This window comes from Brienomyrus brachyistius, chromosome 6 (genome assembly GCF_023856365.1).
Source record: "Brienomyrus brachyistius isolate T26 chromosome 6, BBRACH_0.4, whole genome shotgun sequence".
Taxonomy (NCBI): Eukaryota; Metazoa; Chordata; class Actinopteri; order Osteoglossiformes; family Mormyridae; genus Brienomyrus; species Brienomyrus brachyistius.
Window position 1 is genome coordinate 27,648,525 of NC_064538.1, and position 22,576 is coordinate 27,671,100.

The window sequence follows — 22,576 nt, forward strand, 5'->3', positions numbered from 1 at the left end:
AAATGTGTACCTACTAACCAGATAAATAACTTTAAACATATTTTTTGACCGTCCATGACTTTTGCATAGTATTGTATGTATGACTGTGACAAGAATGAGCAGTTTGAAGATGAATATATGGATGAATATTTACAGTATATAACAAGAAATCTAGAATTAATCCATAATAAACATAATAAAGCCATAAGCCTCTGCATTGGTGTGCCACACTAAGAAGGTATGCTGTGTCCCATTGACTTAGAAGGCAATGCTGTTTCATCGCAGCATGGATTCCTCTTACCCCATACTGGCAAAGACATAAACTGCATAAAGTAACCAGGCTGGGACACAGACCCCCTTTCTGACTCACAACTCCAGTTAGGAAAGTCATTCTTCCCTCCAATGCACTGTTGCTAAAAACAATCTCATGAAGTTAATGGATCTGATTTCTGATTGGTTGGCCCGAATCAGGATGTTAAAAAGCATCTTTTCCCAACTTGGGCCACAGTTCAGACACCCTAAGAAAAAGCTGTTGAGAAATAAGTCATCTGTTGACAGTTATGGATACATTTTCTGGTAACCAGAAAAAAAAAGCATATGAGTATTTGGAACCATTCAGTTGTTTTACGTATCTGCTTATCCGTACAGCGTCAGAGGGGCAGAGGAGACCTGGGGAACGTCACTTCACAGCAAGGCGCAGACATGACATACATAACCATGCCAGCACAAATATATAGAACCAGGGGACTCAATCCCGAGGCCTTAAAGGCAGGAGGCCACAATGGTGCCAAAAGTACAATTTCTGCTTCAGTTGTCTTCAGAGGCTCCGAACTGCTGAATAAAACAAATGGAATCTTGGGCTGATTAATCACAACTTAAGCTCTGGATATTTTTAATATGATTCCATTGGTATCAAGCTACATCCCTTGAAACATTCAGAGTGAAGCTCATTTTGTATCATCAGTCTTCGCAAATTCTGTAACCCCACAATAAAATAACAAAAACATATTTGGATGGATTATTTTATAAACAGGTTAGTAGGAAAACAGTTACTGATCCTTTAAAATGACATTTAGCCATTTTGCCTCTTTTATTTCAAATACTTTTCCGCAGTTTCATCACAGTCCTAAAATCTAGCAGTCTTAAAATTAACTGCAGAAGCTGAAGCTGAGTTACAACATATGTGTGCAAGTTCAGGGCCACCACATGTATTGCAAGGGCAAACCGGTGACTAGGGGCCCTCTGATATTGCATAGACATCACATAGGTTAGCTTTGACCATGCAAACTGCTTAACAGGGTGGTGCTGGCAGTGAAATGGCACAAATATAGCAAATGGCAAGTCCCAGATGAGACGAATTCCCCTTATTGAAGTGTGACTGATATTTGGCTGAGATGGACAGATGACCGAGCAGTAGTATGAGTGAGATATTCAGATGTTAGTAGTCGAAATGGGAAGCAACTGATGAACCACAACAAGCTGGATGAGCTGCAAGTATCAACCTGTACAAAACAATGAATGGGCAGCCGGCAGACTGAAAGTGACAAAAGATATCTGCATAAATATTTCAAAGAAGCACTAAAGAACCTATTTGCAACAGAATGAATACTGCGTCCCGAGGGGAAACTGGGTTTTCAATGATCCGATCTTCCTCTCTGTGAGACACGGAGACACTTGTACAGATGAGTGCAAAGGTCACAGAACAGAGTTGGCCAATGACCCTATAGCGGTCAGGGATAAGGACCTGTTGGTAATATCTCTCTGCCAGCCAGGAGGATCTAACCAGGGATCTTGTGATCAGCGGCAGAGGCTGCTAACCTACAAAGCAGCCCAGATGCTGAGAGCGATAGGTAGCTGCCCCAACAGAGCAAGGAGCCATAATAAATCCAGAAACCTGATCTGTCTAAATTAAAACAATCATTTTACCAGTGCTATAATATATGACTGCCACATGAGCTGTGTCTGTGTTTCGGAGGAGCGGTGGGGCCCTCCCCAAAGAACTGTGATTAATAGTGATGCACGCGACAGGAATGTTATTTGCGAGTTGAATAAACCGCAGTTCATGGAGTGTTTTTCACGAGCTTCGGGAAAAGCTCCAGCGAATGTGTCCGTGCCGAGCAGCAGGAGCCGATAAAGCGGCTTCATAACGCTGGGGGCTTGAACTGCCTCCGTCAGGAAGTGAACTGCATGTGTGAAACACTGCACAACTGCATTACTGTATGGTTTAGCAGCACTGTGTTTTGTGTGAACCTTGCACGTTAAACCTTCACCTGCTGTGAAGTCTGACGGTCTCACTGATAATTAATGATGTTATAATTGTGCTAGTAGTGTTCTTCCTGGTTATGGAGCCAAGGCCCTTGATTGCATCTGCATGATCTCAGTGGCCTTTAGTACCAGGACACTCACTCAGAGTCTACCATGCAAGGTTGCTGGAAGGTACCAGGTCTTCAGTATTGAATATACTATGTATATACACACAGACAGACAGACAGACAGACAGACATAGCCACACACACACACACACAGTATACAGTACTGTGCAAAAGTCTTAGGCACTCAAAAGAAATGTTTAATGATATTTATCTGGGTAGTAAGTGCACATTTTCATAAAACAAAAACATATAGTTTAACATAAGAACATATGAAAATTACGAGTAACACAATAAAAACTAGCAAAAATGTCTTCTGTTATCCAAAAATTTAGTGATATCTAGTTGGATGGCTAGATAAACACCGCTTCAGTTCCAAAACTTCTCCTCAGTGGCACCTCAGCCATTCCATGTATTTATTAAATTTCACCATCAGCTCGCTTAATTAATTAACTTAATTAGTTAAAAAAGTGAACGAGATATTGAATAGATATATGAGGTTGGCCAGTGGTCAGGTCAAAAAACACACGGGTGTATTGTATGGCTGCTGGAAATAACAGGGTTATTTTAGCAGAGGTTTTGAAATGGCTGAGCTGACACACTTTGCCAGGCGTAACAGCATAGTTTTACACCAACATGACAGTTATTTAAATATATATATGTTTTTGATTGCCTAAGACTTGCACAGTACTGTGTGTGTGTGTGTGTGTATATATTACTTATTATATCTGATTAAATGGAGTCCTAAACATCTAGCACAGACCCCAGGAATGACACTACTAGTTTAACTATACTGCCCTCTGCTGTGTGAATTGTGACTGTAACAATAAGCACATTCCGGTATTGAAGCCCACTTGACTTCACTAATCCATTTTCTGCATATTACAAAAAAATTCACAATTAATATTATTATATTCCTGCATGGAATTCAGTAGTTTTCATCACGAAATTTAAGATGTCTGAGTAATTCAATTAAAATCAGATAAATCATAATGAAATGAATGCTTTGGGTTTTAGAAAAATTAATCATAAAGTTGTCTTGCTATTGTAATTGCTAAAAAAAATCAGCAGTTCCATATTGATGGAATTCATGTCATATGGAAACAGTAACTAGCCCAGTGAGTCATCATCAAGGTGACTAGTTCAGGATTATGAGGAGCCCGGGGCTACCTTAGAAAGCATAGGGCCGCAGGCGAGCGGACACCTGGGGGGAGGGGGGAGGGCACATACACACACACTGCTCAACCCAGAGAGATCAGTTAGCCAAAATTGAATACCTCTGGACTGTGGGAGGACAGTGGAGAACCCAGAGGGAGGCCATGTGACAGGAGTGGGGTGACAGTGCTAGTCAGTGGGTTCTGTGAAATATCAAGAAGGAAAAGAACTTATAATAGCATTGCATGTATGATTTCTACTAGGTGGGAAAGTAAACAGAATCATAGAACACTTGGGAGAGAGGAGGAACTGGGGCTTTATTTGGGTACAGAAATGGAGAGGGGGCTTTAAGTGTAGGAAGAAAGGAAAACAACAGATTCAGTTCCATGCCAGCACAAGTGGACAACAGGAAAACACAATGGAGGCTGGGTCTAAGACAGGCTCCAGAGAGGAGTTTTAGGGTTATGGTTGCTCAAGGTTAGGGTTTGGTATCAGGGCTAGGGTTTGGGAGAGGTGAATTCCTGGGTGTGTATTTTTGGGTCAATGGAAAGAACAAAAACATCATTATATCATTAGTAATAGACAAAGATGAAGCGGCTGATTGTCCATGTCACCTGACTTAGCCTGGCCGGCCCAGCTCACAGTGCCATACTGATTTTTCACAAACACAGATTACAATCTGCCTGCACCAATCTTTTACACTGTTTGCTCTGTAAAATGTTCAATATGCACAAAACAAAGATTGTAGATTTAGTTTAGAAGTCTGCTAACTTCCTGAGTATGAAGTGAGAAAATTCCAGCACTGTAATTGTTATTTTAAACTGCTCATAGTTTTATATTTTAAGAGATTATATCCAATGAGTGAAGGTTTTGGATTAGAGTTTTACGTGTATATTCTTGCTGTTTTATGCTAATAAGAGCTTAGTTTTTCATATCCTAACTGCTCTCTTCCTTGGTAACTCAGGCTGTCACACAACACTGGGCCTTGAAATAATATACATCTGTATTGATGTATTACATCAAAGTAAGGCAATCTCAGAAAATCCATGAATACTGCACTTCTCTAAGCAGAATATCCCCGTCAAATGAGTGAATAGTAACATCAATCTATCTTGGTGTTCCTATGTTGCAGTTGCTCTGGGGTTGTCAGGGTCGAAGGTCATGATCTCCATATGGATGAGGCCTAGGTAAAAAGAAACATTCTACATTAATGGCGATTAACAAATGTTTGCTAGTTACATTACGTTAAACAGTGATAAATCATCACATTTTCTTTGGGCTTGTACATCCTTCTTTTTACAAACATTTCAGAAAGCAGCAGGTGCTGGTCTGCAGATGCACTTTGGAACTCATTGGATACCATGTCATCTATTCCACTGTTTCTCAACCGCTGGTCCAGAAGTGGGCTATGGAACTTTGGCAGGGCACCCAATCACCGTCCGGAAAAATTCCCCAGTCCATGAAATTTACAGAGAGGATAGGGCTGGCTGATATAAATGATACACTGACCATCCATCCATTTTCCAAACCGCTTATCCTACTGGGTCGTGGGGGGTCCGGAGCCTATCCTGGAAACAATGGGCACGAGGCAGGGAACAACCCAGGATGGGGGGCCAGCCCATCACAGGGCACACTCACACACCATTCACTCACACATGCACTCCTACGGGCAATTTAGCAAGTCCAATTAGCCTCAGCATGTTTTTGGACTGTGGGGGGAAATCGGAGCACCCGGAGGAAACCCCACAACGACATGGGGAGAACATGCAAACTCCACACACATGTGACCCAGGCGGAGACTCGAACCTGGGTCTCAGAGGTGTGAGGCGGCAGTGCTAACCACTGCACCACCACACTGACTTATCATCATGTGAAATTTAAATTAGAAAATGAGAAATGACAATAAACAGTTGGTAAGGAATATTGCATGATATCGCACATCAGGCAATCATATCACTGAGACAAAGACAATTCCAACCAATCATATGGTAGGCTTCTAAGATGGACAACCTGACCACATGCTACTGTTTTGGTAAGATCGTGGAAGAGATTAGCGTTCACTCAGAGAAAACATCCATGTAAGTGAACAAAGCGACTGCTTAGCAGCCAGAACATCTTTTAAGAAAGGATATGCTATACCTAAAGAAGGTAAGAAGATGCTGGGGGTGGGGTAATACTTTTCCAGTTTAAGGTTTGACATGCAACAGCCAGCAAAAGAACACCTCCCTGACTAAACTGTTAAACTTGACCTACACTGATATACTCACTCTTCCACTCGCCCACAACCAACTCCATGCTCTCAAAAGAGTCGTCGTAGGGCGGAGACTCCGGTTCTGCATCCGGCTCATGGAATTCTTCTAGGAAGGGGTGGGAGAGGCCTTCAGAGGCGGTGATTCTCTTCTCAGGGTCCAGGACCAGCATGGCCTCCAGCATTACCAGCGCTGTGGCCCCCAGACAAGGGGGGGGGGGGGGGGTAGCAGCAACAGAAGATGGAACAGAGATTGACAGAGAAAGTATAGATATTAATATGAGATCTATAAACTACCAAAATATTGTAATCCACAATGACTCAATGAAAAGTGCCAATATTCATATGGGAATGGGCACGTTCAGGAATGCTTTCATGCATTCTCAGATCAGCCATAGGAAGCCATGTTCCAAAACTCGGTTGCAGGGGGAGGCTGCTGTCCACCTCAGGCAGCACAGAGCAGAACACAACTAAGCACCATGGATGGGATGTCAGCCCATCCCATTACACACTCAAGCACACACTCACACACTATGCACTACCCAGAAATGCCTATTCACCTAAATGTATGTGGAAAAAAAATCACACAATATGGGAAAACACAAACTCCACACACAGAAAGTAGGGGTGGGATCTAGAGGTATAACATGACAGTTTCACCCACTGGTGGTGAACCCGTTCATGAAATATCATCTTTTAGGAAAAGCCTAAGAGCCTGACCCAGGAATTCCATTGAGAGCGGCTGCATCGCATTTTGGCTGTGATGCGGTTTGCTCCATCCCCTGCATGTCCTCAACCCCCTCATTGGAAGTGCTTCAGAAGAGTTTCAGAAGCAGAGCGCTTTGCAATAGTGATGTCCAAGTCAAGCATCTTGAACCACTGGCTGCATTTTCTAAGCCCACTAGATGGTGCTCTCTGTCCAAAAAAGGGCTCAAAGCATGCCCCAAAAGCAAAACAAGATCACCACCTAGAGCAAATGATTCACGAAGCTTCATTTGGCCCATACCACTTTGCAGGGTGGACTGGAAAAGTCATGAATATTCATACGGAAAGTGTTATCTGATTGGCTGGTAACACTGCTGTCAGAAGCATCCCAGAAGCAGCATTTGGCAAAACAGACTTGGCGCATGTTTAGCAAAGCGGCCTGGAGAGCTGCTTCTGATCCATGCCGTGGCACTTTTGTTGGAATCACAAGCTGATGAGGAAGTGATCAGCAGCGACTACGTCGCAACCAGAATGCGGCTCAGCCTCTCTTGGTGGAATTCCGGCTTAAGAGAGTAATGCATACCATTTCTATCCATAGAGGGGTACACGTCCCTGAAGTTCTTTTTCTTCTTAGGAGGGAGAGACTGCACATAAGAGCGAGCCTGTGGGAAACACAGAGCGACTGTCTGTCTAGCTGCAAACAGGTTAACAATTGCTACTGTATATCGTGACATTGCAATGGGCACACGTGTAATTGTCACATCATGAAGGGATTCCATGCAAGGGTGTAGGTTTGGTTTCAGCATTTGTAGATAGCAAATCATCCTTGAACCCCCCACTCCCCTAAACACACATTGCACTGCCACGATACTGGTATGGACACGTCCCCACCATCCTTACTCAAATCTACGCCCTTCATACGATTTTCAAGTAATTTTAAAATAATGAGTATTTCATAATTTAAAATAACACTAAAACTGTTTATGGTGCAATTTCACAACTAAACATAACTGCAAGAAATGAGTGATCCATATGATAAAATGATTTTGTCAGATATAGAACTACAATCCGTGACCGGTCTATGTTTTGTCCTTGTGCTCTACATGCGCAGCGAATTGGCCTCAATAACATATGGATTCATAATGAAAGATAAGGAACATGCTCTTCATTCGCCTCATCAATTATATCTGTATCATGACAGAAACACATTAAACAGCACAAGTTACGAACTGATCACAAAACCCAAAAATATCACAATATGATTTTGCTGGTATTTTTAAGCCTTAAATAGGTGAATGCTGTAGAGGGTGTAGGTCAGACTGAAGCTTCATGAGGAGCGAAATGTGATTTTTACTGAGAAGTAAGAGTGACAGGATTGGGGGGAAATGAAAGGTTTCTGAGAGCCTTGCACAGATGGATGAGGGTGCAGCACGGCCAAGCCTGTACATCAGCACTCTGCATCTTCTGCACCAATGCTGGCTGAGGAGTTCCTGTCAGACTGAGGATTTTCTGTAGCTGGTCAAGACCTGAGTTAGAAGTCAAGGAAACTTTAAGGCCAAGATGAAAACATGACATATTTTTACATAGTTCTTCAGATGTCTCTCTGTGTAATGTGCTCGGGGTGAGTTTTCTATTTACGACAGTGTATAATGGTCCAATACAGTACAGTACAGAAGCATGGGTAGGCATTGAAGAATAGGGATAGCAAATCGCTAATATGGTGCAGTATAGATTAAAATACAGTTAAACTATTTAAGTGAAATATGTTCAATTTATAATATGTGATATATTGCACTGGAGTTTCATATAGGGAGGCATTGTAGGATACTGTCATGTCCTGGGAAAAGAACGTAGCCTGTGATCATCTCAGCTAGGATGCAGCCAGCTGACCACACATCCACTGCAGGGGAGACACATACTTGTATCTAAGCATGTAACAAAGAAAGGGGTCACATCCCTGACACAGAATGCTGCTCAGGCACACAGCAAGATACATGTAACACAGAACAGGGTCACATCCCTGACACAGAATGCTGCTCAGGCACACAGCAAGATACATGTAACACAGAACAGGGTCACATCCCTGACACAGAATGCTGCTCAGACACACAGCAAGGGACATGTAACACAGAACAGGGTCACATCCCTGACACAGAATGCTGCTCAGGCACACAGCAAGAGACATGTAACACAGAACAGGGTCACATCCCTGTCACAGAATGCTGCTCAGACACACAGCAAGAGACATGTAACACAGAACAGGGTCACATCCCTGTCACAGAATGCTGCTCAGACACACAGCAAGGGACATGTAACAGAGAACAGGGTCACATCCCTGACACAGAATGCTGCTCAGACACACAGCAAGAGACATGTAACATAGAACAGGGTCACATCCCTGAGACAGAATGCTGCTCAGACACACAGCAAGAGACATGTAACACAGAACAGGGTCACATCCCATACACAGAATGCTGCTCAGGCACATAGCAAGGGACATGTAACAGAGAACAGAGTCACATCCCTGAGACAGAATGCTGCTCAGGCACACAGCAAGAGACATGTAACAGAGAACAGAGTCACATCCCTGAGACAGAATGCTGCTCAGGCACACAGCAAGAGACATGTAACAGAGAACAGAGTCACATCCCTGAGACAGAATGCTGCTCAGACACATAGCAAGGGACATGTAACAGAGAACAGAGTCACATCCCTGACACAGAATGCTGCTCAGGCACACAGCAAGAGACATGTAACTGAGACAACACATCAGTAAGATGTATGTCACAACAGAGTTCTAAGAGAAGCAACACATTACTAAGACAGAAATCAGTTCCAAAGACACAACACATCACTATGAGATGTTACCAAGAAACAACAGATTGCTAAACAAAAATGAGAAGGCCCATGAGAAGGCTACTCAACCAACTGCATGCATCCCAGTAAGTATTATATGAGAGAGTGCCCCCAGTCTAAGGTTCCTTTCATTGTACCGGGTTCATGATGACACAGTTCTGCTGCCTGGTTCCACAGTTCTCACCTGTTTGGGTGTAATGCATCCAGTTGAAGATGACCTCTGGTGCCCTGTACCATCGTGTCACAACATAGCCAGTCATCTCACTCTCCGTGTGTCTTGCCAGTCCAAAGTCCAGAATCTTGAACAGTGACATAGGAAAGACTTGTACACCCATGAAAAGCGCCTTGGGGCGACACTGTTGTGAAATGTGCTACACAAATAAATACATTAAACATAAGTTACATCAGAAAGAAGATGATGGAAAAGAAAGGCATTTAGGATGGGAGGGTGTCGACGTCCCAGGGTGCTGAAAGGTTAATACATTCAATTCACTTGTGTCATATGAATTATCATATATTAGTGGGTTCTATTTGAAATCCTAAACCAGAATGCACCCCCAGAACTTAATCCTAAAACCCATACCCTATCTGGACCATTTTTACAAGCCAATTTTGTTTCCTTGTGTGTTTGTGTTAATGCCAAAACGGTTGTTCTCCATCTTTGTTTCTCTACACTGTTTCATTAAGTCTCTACTAGCTCCTCCCATCTCCATGTGACAAGGTTTTTTTCAGTATCTTGCCTGGAGCAAGTCTTGCAAGGTGAAAGAAAACGCATATTACAGTTTCAGTGCATAATAGCCATAATGCATAGCAGTAAGATTACTGCTGCCTTAGTAATAACACTACTTTCTTAAACATGTATATATGACTTTTTAAACAGCAACACACCAAATTATGATTTGAACTAACTAGCTATGCATAATGATGAAAGTTTTTCCAAAGAAACTCTCAAAAACATATAACAACAAATGTAAGTTACAATGGGGCAGGCTAAATCATCTTCGGTTGGAATGGAGAACAGTACAAAACTAGGCTTCACAAACATCTAAATGCGACTTTAATATTTCTGGTGCTTTGTAGAGTGACAAGCGTCGTTGCTTTCATTTCGTCTATTGAATGAAGTTCACAAAGGTCCCACCAGGGAGAGACAATGGGCACATTTAAAACAACTTAAAACTCAAGACTCAGCAAAATGTTTACCAACATACACAGCCGACCTCCACTGGTGCTTTGCTTCTCTCTGCAGGGTGTCCCTCTGCCACATCACCCCCTGTCTTAGCTTGCTGACCTTCTATTTCGCAAGTTCGTATTATATCAACACTGTTAAATTGGCCACACTTTACTTGAGGTGCATATATAATCCATCCATCCATCCATTTTCCAAACCGCTTATCCTATTGGGTCGTGGGGGGCCCAGCATGTTTTTGGACTGTGGGGGGAAACCGGAGTACCCGGAGGAAACCCCACAATGACACAGGAAGAACATGCAAGCTCTACGTACATGTAACCCAGGCGGAGACTTGAACCCGGGTCCCAGAGGTGTGAGGCACCAGTGCTAACCACTGCACCACCATGCCGCCCCCCACATATAACACAGTATAATGATATTAAGTATTATGATATAGTCTTCATTACATACTGATCTCATGCTAATTCATCAATAACAAATCGAGATGCAGGTTTTATCTCAAGCAGTTGATATGTTTGTTACTATATCTGTTAATTCTGTAAACCTTTGTCAGCTACTGAAGGTACAATCATGAATAACATGATACATACTGATCTCATATTTGTTCATCATTAATGAATCATGATGCATCTTTTATCCCAAGCAGTTACTCTATTTGTTATTATATCTGTTAATTCTGTAAATCTTTGTGAGCTATTAAAGGAACTACTGAAGGAACAAATAATGAATAACACAAGTGAAATATTGATCTCGTTTGTTCATCATTACTGAATCGTGATATCTTTTATCATAAGTAGCGACTATATTTGTTCATGATTAGTTCACGGTTTGTACTTCAGTAGTAATTAAGTTATTACTAAGTATTTGTGCCCGATCAAGTAAAGTATTATTGTTAAATTACTTCATGTCGTAAATAATTGGGGCAATATTTGGTTCAGTGGGTTAGAACACTGTGCCTGAGATCAGAAGGTCATCTATTCAAATCCCATGATCTACAGAGTGGTTTCACCGTTGGATCCTTGAGGAAAGCCCTTAATCCAGGGTCTGACTGACCCTGCTTCCTCAACCATGCATCGCTTTGGATAAAAGTGTCTGCTATATAAAGACATGTAAATGTAAGTCTTTTTAGACTGATTTAAAAGCATACACACAGACTCACATGCATATATATGTATAAAGTTGCTTAATTGCTTCGCCAAGACTTTAATTTAGTCTCTGCCTTTGAACGTAATGATAGGAACTCTTGCTCTTTAATGTTTGTTCTCAGGATCACAGTATAATTTAGAGAATGTGGGCATTTTCAGGATGCAGGTGGCCAGATGGCATAAAAGAGTCAACCTACTACAAATAATACATTAATCTTTTTTCCATTTAGGCCATGGTTGAGTGAAACAAGATAAAGTTAATTACAGTCAAGTGAGAGCAGAACTGGTCTTTCATATTAAATTCTTTCAATCATCCATCCATTTTCCAAACCGCTTAACCTACTGGGTCGCGGGGGGTCCGGAGCCTATCCCGGAAGCAATGGGCACGAGGCAGGGAACAACCCAGGACAGGGGGCCAGCCCATCGCAGGGCACACTCACACACCATTCACTCTCACATGCATTCCTATGGGCAATTTAACAAGTCCAATTAGTCTCAGCATGTTTTTGGACTGTGGGGGGAAACCGGAGTACCCGGAGGAAACCCCGCGATGCACCACCATGCCACCCCTTCTTTCAATCATTCATTATGAAATAAAATCCATAAATTGCTTTCTATTATTATATTAAAATATCCATTTTAATTTTCAAGAGCTGATCAGTTAAAGTGGTTCCTTTATTTTCCTTACATTCCATAACCTGTATACAAAATATGACGCTATGCTTTATCCATCCATCTTATACTAATGCCAGTCAGGGCCCAGGGCACAAGGCGGGGTAGACCTTGGGTGGGATGCCAGCCCATCATTGGGCACATACACGATGTAGAGATTAGTCCAAGTGCCTTGGGGAAGCCCATGTAACACAGAGAAAAGATGCAAAGTACACACAGACAGCAGAGATGGGATTCAAGCTCCCAAGCAGAGGCAAGTCCCCAGGTGACGAAGAAGATCCACTACCTGAGTCTGTCTTTATGTTAAATTCTTTGGTAAGTCAGAACAATAGCTCAGTACATAAGGGCAGTGCTTTCATGAGTGTCACAAAGTTTGTGCGTTTGTTATTATGAACTATTGTATTTAACCTCAAATTTACAATATAATAGACTTGCCATATAATATTATGGCAGTCCATTCATAACTATGAGTTGTCCTTAAGTCGGACGTTCTTAACCCAGGACTGCTTAAATATTAAGGTCTGTTCATACAGTTATATTAGTGTTTTGGCAACAGTGTGTGTTTGTCATGTAAACAAGATACTGTCAGAATGACAACAATGTATTCCCCGGACAGCCCTCCGACACCTCTTAACCTCGGCTCTAGTCCTTCTGCAGTCTCTCAGTACCTCTCAAAGAAAATCTTGATTAAATGCCCAACTTTGTGTGAGGAGATCACCAGATCTGCATCTGTGGCTGTCTGCACTACTAAGTGACAATGCTTCAGGTTTGTTCTGATCTATCTCAAAATGAAATAGGCCCCAGATAATGACCGATACAATGTCCCGGGGGAAATGGGAAAAACTGAAGAAAAATATATTTATCTCCATTAAATACTTTTAGAGTTATCCTATTTACAAGGTCAAGTGTCTTCTGCAGTTAACCTTTGCTTTACTGTTGTTAAGCATTGCTGCTGCAACTTTGATGCAATTTGCCTCAAAATTTGACCATTCCAAGATCGTCGCCCGTACAATATTCCTGAAAAGTTTGAAAGTAATTTTTGACATCACCTAAAGAAAAAGTGTCTGAACTGGCAGCGTACTGGTCTCAAAATCATTTGCATTTCCCTGTCTGGGGAAAACAATACTTCAAATATCAAGTGAGCATCAAATCTCAAGACACATTTCCTTGTGGTGAATCCACCTGATTTCTAAACCGCAAAGGTCTTATCCTACTAAAAGGATTGGAAGTAAACATCTGGCACATTCCTGCCTTTGGCATGTAGTGAGAAACCAAATGGTAACCTGACACAGGAGTAGTAGACAACCAGTACTATGGCTTTCAGTGGTAGGTACCTACAGGTCAATTCTGCGAAGCTTAAGTTATGCTCACCGATATATTTCCCTTGGTTTGGTTTTACCAGCAGTGACATAGATATTCATAATGTAGTTAGGCAAAACATTCTGCAACAACTTCAAGATTACTGTCACTGGGAAAATATTTTTCAGCTGGTTTTCCTGAAGGAAACTTCTTACCTTTAGTTCACAGTTCTCATTCACTGCCAAGTTACTGGGCTTCAGGTCCTGAAATCATAAAATCTCATTTTCACTTTAATAACATCTACACTTACTGTAATATGCCATAATACACTTCACAGGAAACACAACAGCCATGAAAAACTGTTTTGGCAATTACGTAAAAGTATGTGCATACCGTTTTCTTCTTTTCATTCCACTTCAGAAAACAAGCAAATTAGTCTAATTGACTTATTAGAAATGCTTCATCTTTACTTTTAAGTAACTGCAGCATAAATAAGTAAATGTTATAAATGTGTTATTTTTTAACATTGACATGAGAATCGGGGGGATTAAAAACAGCACATTTTTGCATGGTCTGGATCTCCAAAGGTAGGAACAGAGATCCTGCATCTATAATAGCATAACTCAAGATACTCCTCAAGTAAGCCTCTATAGCATTGCTGGCAGAGCCTCCATCTCCATAATGACAATTACATTAACTGTAGAGAGTTAGGAATCTACGGGGTACATAATCTTTGAATAAAAAATTCAATGAGAGCTGACTGACACAGTAGGGTCTAGTGTGAATACAAGGTGGTATATGGACAGTCATGTACACTCACCCTGTGGATAATCCCTGCAGAATGGATATACTAAAGGGACAAAGCAGAGTGATGACTATTAAACATCATTAAAGGATGTTTAATATGAACCAAGAGCCAGATAGGCACAGGGCTACATGCCTTCAGTCCCCGTAGGATCTGGTAGAAGAGGTAGGTGCTGATGTGATCTGTCAGCTTCTTCCTCTTCATGATGTGACCCAAGTCCTGAGCCACGAATGGCATCACCATATAGCTGGGGCACACACAGAATAACTGAGGGGAGAGGCAAGGTCATCCCATTCTCACACTCCACACCCACCCACACACACTCTGTAGTTAGCTTTCACTGTAGTATTTGACTGGTGAGGATAGTGTGTAAGTCTACCCCCCCCCCCCCACCAATAGGAGACTCTCAGTGTTACTCAAAAACTACTTCACTTATGTCATGCATACAAAATAACTAAAAAAAACTCTTGTGCATATTTCCTCATAGAGTATGTGTACATCCACATACAGTACAGTTTGAGTTGTGCTGTGATATAAGATCAAGGTTTTTTTTAATGCTACTTCAGCGCAGCCAAACAAGATTAAGAGTAACGATGCATGTGCCCCCTTTGTTGAGGGAAACAGTGCCACTAAGCTGGAATACACATGAACCGAGAGCAATACATGGGTAAATCAGCCTCACAGCACAAGTCTCTGAGTGCAACAGTCACCCCAACCACCAGTAACGTGTAGCTGAGCCCCCCCTGTCTCCCAGCCCCCCCATTCCACTTGTTTGGACAAGTCGAGGATTCCAGCTATGAAATGCACTGGATCTCGCAGCTTCCTGAATCTACTCACAAAGTCTGGAATTTCTCCAGTGAGGAATCAGGTGTAAAGACATTCAGAAGGCAGATGACCTAAAGGGTCAAAAAGAATTCATGTAAAGCAGAGGGATCGACAAACTGCAGATTTAGCTTTAGATTTTAGCTACCTCATGAGGTACCATTAGCCACCTCTTTTCTGTATTTCTGTGAAACATATCTGCTCTGTATTATTATGTTGTGGTATAATAGCTGTTGTCTTAGCTCGTCTGAAACATACATAATGACGGAGCTAGTGGTCTTTTCCAAAACATAAATAAACGAGTTCAGTGAGTCAGGTGTAATTAGGAATGTTCTTATAAATTGCCAGTGTTTCAGCCTATTTGCATGTATCTAACCTAATTAAATTATCCTAACATGACAGGTCGCATCATGTCGATTGGCTTCAAAGTTATGCAATCATACAGAAAACAACATTTCAGCGGTGAACAGAGAAGCTGAGAAAAGCGGCGAGTGAGACAAAAGCGCCAGTGCTTGTGCGTACGTTGTCGTGCCGAATGTGCCGCAGCAGCCGCAGTTCACGGTAGGCTCGTTTGGCATGGATCAGAGACTGGAACGGGCGATAGAGCTTCTTTATTGCCACCCTTTCCTTCGTCTTTTGGTCAATTGCGGAACTTTAAAGGCAGAAGAAGACCAATATGGTTAAAAAATACGCAACGTTGCTTAACAACCCAGATGTCACAAATGTTGAAATGACATTGATTCCATATCAGAAAAAATGTTGAAACAATGTTTATCTTAAATGTTTCACTTTATAGGCCTATCACCATTGAATCAACGTTTTGCCACCAATATTGAAAATCTGAACAAAAATCAGTTCAGTTTCAACGTTGGTAATTTAACACTGATCATAATTCAACGCATTTAACTATAATTCAACGTTGAAACAATAACATGATGCTATCTGGGAAAAAAAGTTTAATGATACGGTACGCCTACTGCGATAATTTATTTAACCATTTGTTACCCAGCGAAAGCAAAATAATTTTTCCAACATACCCACCTAGGCACCTTACTATATAATACAAGTGCACAGTGAATTCTTAAAGAATTCTTAAAGAATTCACTAAAGATTCGTAAAAATTACTCGAATTAGTGTTCATTTGTCGGCCGTGTATTTTCGGGTAGAGATACAAACTGGTAAATCGCCGTAGCCTTAAGCAAAATGGGAGATTGGAGGTATTTGTCTTATCTTGGGACTAGCCTGAACTTGTAAACTTCACAAGGCAAACAGAAAAACTCCCGTGTCACACATGTTAAAATGTTCTGTTTTGACCAGACCGTCGTATCATAATTGCATATATATCTAGCAAATGGTCCAGTGATACATTATATATCCAGCAGTATCCAAACATTATGAAATAAGAAAGTATGCAAATTATTTTAGGAGTATTGCACCAAGCTGTTTACAATATGTTGACCTTAAGAAGGAGATTTCTTTAGGTTAAGGAGACCTGTAACAGACGTCAGTGTAACAGCATTAGGATTTTTGCAACAATGTGATTTTAAAAAGGCCAGTGACGCCACAAGCCTGATCGCGACAATCTGTGTATGATCCTCACCATACGGTCCCGTACGCTCCCGATCCCACGGCTTTCAGCGATGCATATCTCTCCGGCACATCCCAGGTGGTTTTCTGGATCTCTTGTCTGTAAAAGCCGGGCTTCACGGGAGTCGCCATTCGACCTCGTCCACTTTCCAGCGCCCAAATGTTTTACTTTCCGCAATACATTCACCCCAGGTAAGCGCCTCAAAGGAAGGAAACGCCCACTTTACAGAAAGTACCTAGGGGAGATTCCTGGCGCCGGAAATGCTCGATCCTGTCATCGCACACAGTGACTATACTTGCATAGACAAACCAGAAGTATTTTTTGTTTGTTGTTATTAAAGTGTATCTTTTCGAAACAGGACATTCCTATTACTTTATGGGTCATTTCTCGCCAAATCACCTAGAGCCTTTTACTGAACTGTGCGTCTTCGTTTGTGCCACTGATATGTCTTTTTGAACTGTCTTGAATTGTTTGCACGTTTGCAGACACATGCACTTTATGTCGCTCTCTGTTGTTTTTGTAGTCTTTGTTTTATGTAGCACCATGGTCCTGCAGGAACGTTTCGTTTCACTGTATACTGCACCAACCACATATGGATGAAATGACAATAAAAATCCATTTGACTTTACTTGTAGGTTGTCATGGATTTTCATTAAAAAAAAATTTGTAAAATTAATTTTAGTAATAAAGCTGCACAAACTCTGAAAACTGTCCACCCAATAGTATTTACGTGAAAAATGTTTAAAGTTGTTAAAATGGGTCATTTTTGCTATTCTGTACTCATTTATACTTAAGCTCACCAATGGCTGAAATCATAATGGATTTAGCTGAAATTTATGCTAAGTTTAAATAAGATCCTTTTACATGATGCCTGCTGAATTTCAACTTCATCAGTGCTGTTGAATTTATGATGTTATTAAATGAACCTGAACGATTCATGTTTCATATATGAGTATGCAAACATCATTAAAAGAAATATATCACATATTACATATATTTTTTAAAAATAGAAATCTATAATAATTTTGCTTGTAATAGTTATTACTGTGGTGCTGGCCAACAGAAAGGAGCAGGGATCCAGTCGTGCGTGCAACCTGAGGTTTTATTAGGAGCACGGTAGCGACAGTACAAGTAGGGATTAACGAGGAGAATGGTCGAGGTCGGAAAGCGGGGTTCAGAAGCCGGGAGGTCTGTCCTACAAAGAAACACAAGACACGAGAACACGGGGTGCGGGAAGCAGGAGGCGCCGGTCTCAGCGGGGAAGACGGTTCAGGTACGTGAACGGGTCTGGGGAGAGGAAGAGGAATAGGAATGGTAAGTACACGGGGATAACAGAGCAGGGAGGAAGCAATGGGTAGACGAAGGACAATAGATCGCTCAGCAAGGCACATTAGCATGGCTCAATACTTCGCACCGTCTTACTGGTGCCCGGTGCTTAAATCTGTTTCCCTATCAGTCTCTGACACACCCCGCGAGTTCCGCCCCTGGGGCGTGGTCGGGGCGGAGCCCCCGGCTGAGTCCCCGGCAGAGTCCGTCGATGTGGGCGTGCCAATTACATTTTGGAGACAGATTTCTATTCAGATGGGCCATTATTTTGGATTCCGGCCACCTGAGTTTTGTTTGTGAATTGCCTAATTTCATAAAAAATATTTCATAATGAAGGACGATCAGCACATCCTTGATGTATTATATGTGTAATATGGTTCCTGCTACTTATTAAACGGTTTGATGGAAATAGCATTAAGGCCTTTTGAGAAAATTTCAGTTAAAAGTCAACCCAAAATGGCTTTTTGTTATTCTAGTGGCATTTTCATGGCACTAGAAGATTGACAGGTCTGTGTAAGCAGGACAGGTTTTCAAAATCTGGGAAAGAAATTATAAAAAATGCCTGTGGGGGATTTTTCAGGAGCCAAGCCCGGTGTGTTTCTCTTCCACAGTAAAAAACATGAGATCAAATGAACTGGTTGCCTCAAAATTACCCATATTGTGTGACTGCGTGACAATGTATGCATGTATCTGTCCCTGCGATGGGCTGGGGTGATCTCTGGTTTACGCCAGTATTTCCTGGGATAGATTCCAGGTCTTCTGCAATTCAAAACAGATTATATGGCTCAACTATTTGCAGACAAGCACTATAATACCTCTTGATGAGAATGAATGCTATTCATTCTTAAGTCTGATTGATTACAATCACCCTCCTTGCCTTAATATAACTACACTGAACCAAATATACTGTCGGTTCTTCACGGAAAAGTCAGAATGTGATAACTAGCAGAAGAAAATGTAGCTTTAGATAGGTACTTTCATGTACCATATGCTAACATCTTAGCACTCTTACATTTAAAATAAATTTCCAAAACATCTTCTAAAGGACCTTTTATATTTGACGTTTTACCTTGGGGGTTGTAAAGCAGACAGAATGCTGGCATTGTCATCTGTTTCAATTAACACCAAAAATACCAGCACAAGCAAAACCCACTAGGGATAAGGGACCAAGTAAACACACTAGGAATAAAGGGCTACAGGACAGAGGGAACGGGATGGCAAGTGACACCTGCTGGCCACATGGGACAAATACGAGAGAACAGGACAAACAACAGTACAAGGCATAATAATGGTATCTGGTTTAAAGGGGTTCTTGATTCAACAGACATTTTGACATTGACAACCCAAATTACTGTCAATATCACAGAACATGCTTTATGTCTACAGTTGTCTATAGCGTAAAAACTCCAAGTTCCGAGGGCATTACATTAAAAACTATACAGTAATATATCTTCAAACTCAAGTAAGTGTAACGGGGTAATACACTTTGTGTAACAGTGTAATTCACTAAGTATAAGTGTAATAGTTGTTGTAACACGTGGTATTGAGCTTTCTAACAGATATATGCCATTGACACAATAATTTGTCATCAACTGGGGATTCTACCAAAACAACATCCCCTATTTAAGATGGCAGGGATCCTGAGAATAAGTTGGCAAATAAGTAGTCTGACTTCAATATTTAAACACTGAAAAATCAAGTTCAAAATCTAGCTGTTTTATGTGAAAAATTTGTCAAAATGAACTGATTGCATTCACATGAATAAAGCTCAGTTATTTTTTACCAGTCTGTAGAGTGATATCTGCACTTCTTTGAGAGATGTGATTATGCAACTATGTTGGTTGCACCAAAGTTTGAAAGTATTTTTCAGCATTATAGCCATTATTATGTCTTTATCCCTGCCCGCTTCTTCTGTATTGAGAACGTAATGAATGAGTACTGTAATGAGTACTGTAATGAGTACTGTACTGAGTACTGAATGTTGGCTTACCATTTAATATATCTGACACCTCGACCTGTGCTGTTTTAACAAGACAGTCAATGTCATTCACGTTATGTGGGATGGTCAAAATGTTTTGGCTCATTGGAGTACAATGACAATGACACTTGCTTCCATACAATTAGCACAATAATTACAAATATTTCATATTGCGGTGCTGCCTCTGTAGAATTCCAAAACTAATAATGTTACCTGCAGGTTTTTTTGTGTAATTGTTAATAAAAATACTTAGCTGGCTATGTTATAATGATTAATACAGATTTAATAACATATTTACCCTCGTTCTCTCCAGGGTGATCCTCTACTATGAGACCAATTGTACCTGGGATATAATCAGCCTTACTGTGACTCTGTAGTTGATAAACAAAATGAAAGATGGATAGATAGACTTTTTCCGATCCCATGATTATTATTTTACCTTTTTAATCAATTATTCTGTCCTTATGGGCCGCAATGTCTATTTAAAACGTTTAGCCCAGGGGTGGCCAGTCATATCCAGAAAGGGCCGCTGGGGGTGCAGGTTTTCGCTGCAGCTCCATAATTAGATTACTAATTAGAGGACTGATAGGCTTAGCAATGCAATAAAGTGAAGATAGTCCACCTTCTGGCAATGTCTCTACACACTATTGATCACCCAGGAAATGGCCAGAGACTGTCTCTATGCATGGGTGGCCGATAGGCCGTCATAATGCACATTATGCATTGGCAAGCTGCGAAACTCAGGAAATCTTCTACCAAGTCACTGCCACTCATAAGAGACTGAGCACATTATTCGCATTCTATCAGCAGCTGCTTTGTATTGTAGCGGTTTATTGTGACGTCAACTGTCATGAATTTATCATGAGAAAGTGCAACAGAAGCCGCGTTGTAGCCCCCATGTTTGGATATGGGGTGGACTATAGCGTAGTTTATGAAAGCACTCAAGAATGGAGAATAAAGAAGCTCAGTTGTCACCTTGGCCATCAGGAAGGATGGAGACAGTCATCATTATAATAAATATAAAATATTTGTTTATAAAGGTGCAATGCTTGAAGCAGAGAAAATGGATGTGTTCATGAATGGACATTAGAGTAAGCAACAAACTTCTTTATGTTATCTGCAAAAACAAATTAATACTTAATCTTTATGTAGTTTGCGGTACTGATCATGCCATTAATTGTGCATAAGGCTGCATAGCTAAATTTGCTGTGTCTGCTACACAACCACATATTGCTGACATTGTTTAGGACAACAAGCAAATCCAGGAGGAAAAACTCTTTACGATGATTTATTTTTTCCTAGATTCTCTTGTATATTCAGTGCAACAGCTTCTTCTGGTTTAATCTGGCTACCAATCTTCAGATGATACAAGAGATGCGTCAGTGTGGAATAATCATCCATCCATCCATCCATTTTCCAAACCGCTTATCCTACTGGGTCATGGGGGGTCCGGAGCCGATCCCAGAAGCAATGGGCACGAGGCAGGGAACAACCCAGGATGGGGGGCCAGCCCATCGCAGGGCACACTCACACACTATTCACTCACGCATGCACTCCTACGGGCAATTTAGCAACTCCAATTAGCCTCAGTATGTTTTTGGACTGTGGAGGGAAACCAGAGGAAACCCCACGACGACATGGGGAGAACATGCAAACTCCACACACATGTGACCCAGGCGGAGACTCGAACCTGGGTCCCAGAGGAGTGAGGCAACAGTGCTAACCACTGCACCACCATGCCGCCCTGGAATAACCGTTATGTGGTAAAATTTAAAACTCATTAAAACTTGCTTAAAAGTGGTTGAACAGTTATCATATAATATATTGTATTTACTCACATTTGTGTCTTATCAGATCCGCTCCTTTATCTCAATAATGCTTGCTTGATCAGGTATGTGTTCATGATTGTGGAGGACATTACGAGGTACTGGTGAAATGAAATTCACCACAGTCATCTGATGTGCTCGTCTAAAACTACTGGATATCCATGCTGGAGGTGTAGTATTGATGATTATAATAGATTTTTTTCTATAACAATGTTTAGAAATAACTCGACCCCAACCCCCCAATTAAACTGCTGATCTAGGGTGAAAGGGGTAGCAGGTGGGCTAATCCAAGTTATGTATGGACCTGTCTGATGATGATGATGGTGATGATGGTGATGATGATGGCTGGGCTGCTGCCTCCTGTTCATTAATTCCTGTGACATCCCTTTGTCTTTAAAGATAAAGACAGTCTACAGCTCTACTGTTGTTTTTGGCAGAATGAATCAAGAACCTCTTTAAACCAGATACCAAGAACTACTCAAGAATCTAGAAGATTGCAGAAATTTTCCTACCATGTCCATACAGGTGTCCTGTACTGTGCATGCACACCGGGGTGACATAACATTTGCTGGGTACGCTGCATTCCTTCTTTTCTTACTTTGATGTTTTATTTG

At 41.4% G+C, this 22,576-nt stretch overlaps 1 protein-coding gene across 1 annotated transcript; it reads right to left on the minus strand.

Annotated features, from left to right (window-relative positions):
- Nucleotides 1-3,801: 3,801 nt before the first annotated feature.
- Nucleotides 3,802-17,034, minus strand: zgc:171775 (STKc_p38 domain-containing protein). The gene is made up of 12 exons (XM_049017277.1): nucleotides 16,845-17,034; nucleotides 15,767-15,896; nucleotides 15,260-15,318; nucleotides 14,558-14,669; nucleotides 14,438-14,467; nucleotides 13,833-13,880; nucleotides 9,497-9,611; nucleotides 8,285-8,356; nucleotides 7,903-7,982; nucleotides 7,040-7,118; nucleotides 5,771-5,944; nucleotides 3,802-4,686 (listed from the first exon to the last, which is right to left on the minus strand). The coding sequence occupies exons 1-12, from the start codon at nucleotides 16,961-16,963 to the stop codon at nucleotides 4,625-4,627; spliced, it is 1,080 nt and encodes a 359-aa protein (XP_048873234.1). The 5' UTR covers nucleotides 16,964-17,034; the 3' UTR covers nucleotides 3,802-4,624.
- Nucleotides 17,035-22,576: the final 5,542 nt, after the last annotated feature.

Bases quoted from the DNA above. Each gene is read 5' to 3' on its own strand.
- zgc:171775 (XM_049017277.1), bottom strand. From the start codon at position 16,963: ATGGCGACTCCCGTGAAGCCCGGCTTTTACAGACAAGAGATCCAGAAA. The intron at 15,897-16,844 runs GTGAGGATCATA...CTGCCTTTAAAG, and splicing joins GGAGCGTACGGGACCGTATG to TTCCGCAATTGACCAAAAGA. The intron at 14,670-15,259 runs GTGAGTAGATTC...TGTGTGCCCCAG, and splicing joins CTGGAGAAATTCCAGACTTT to CTATATGGTGATGCCATTCG.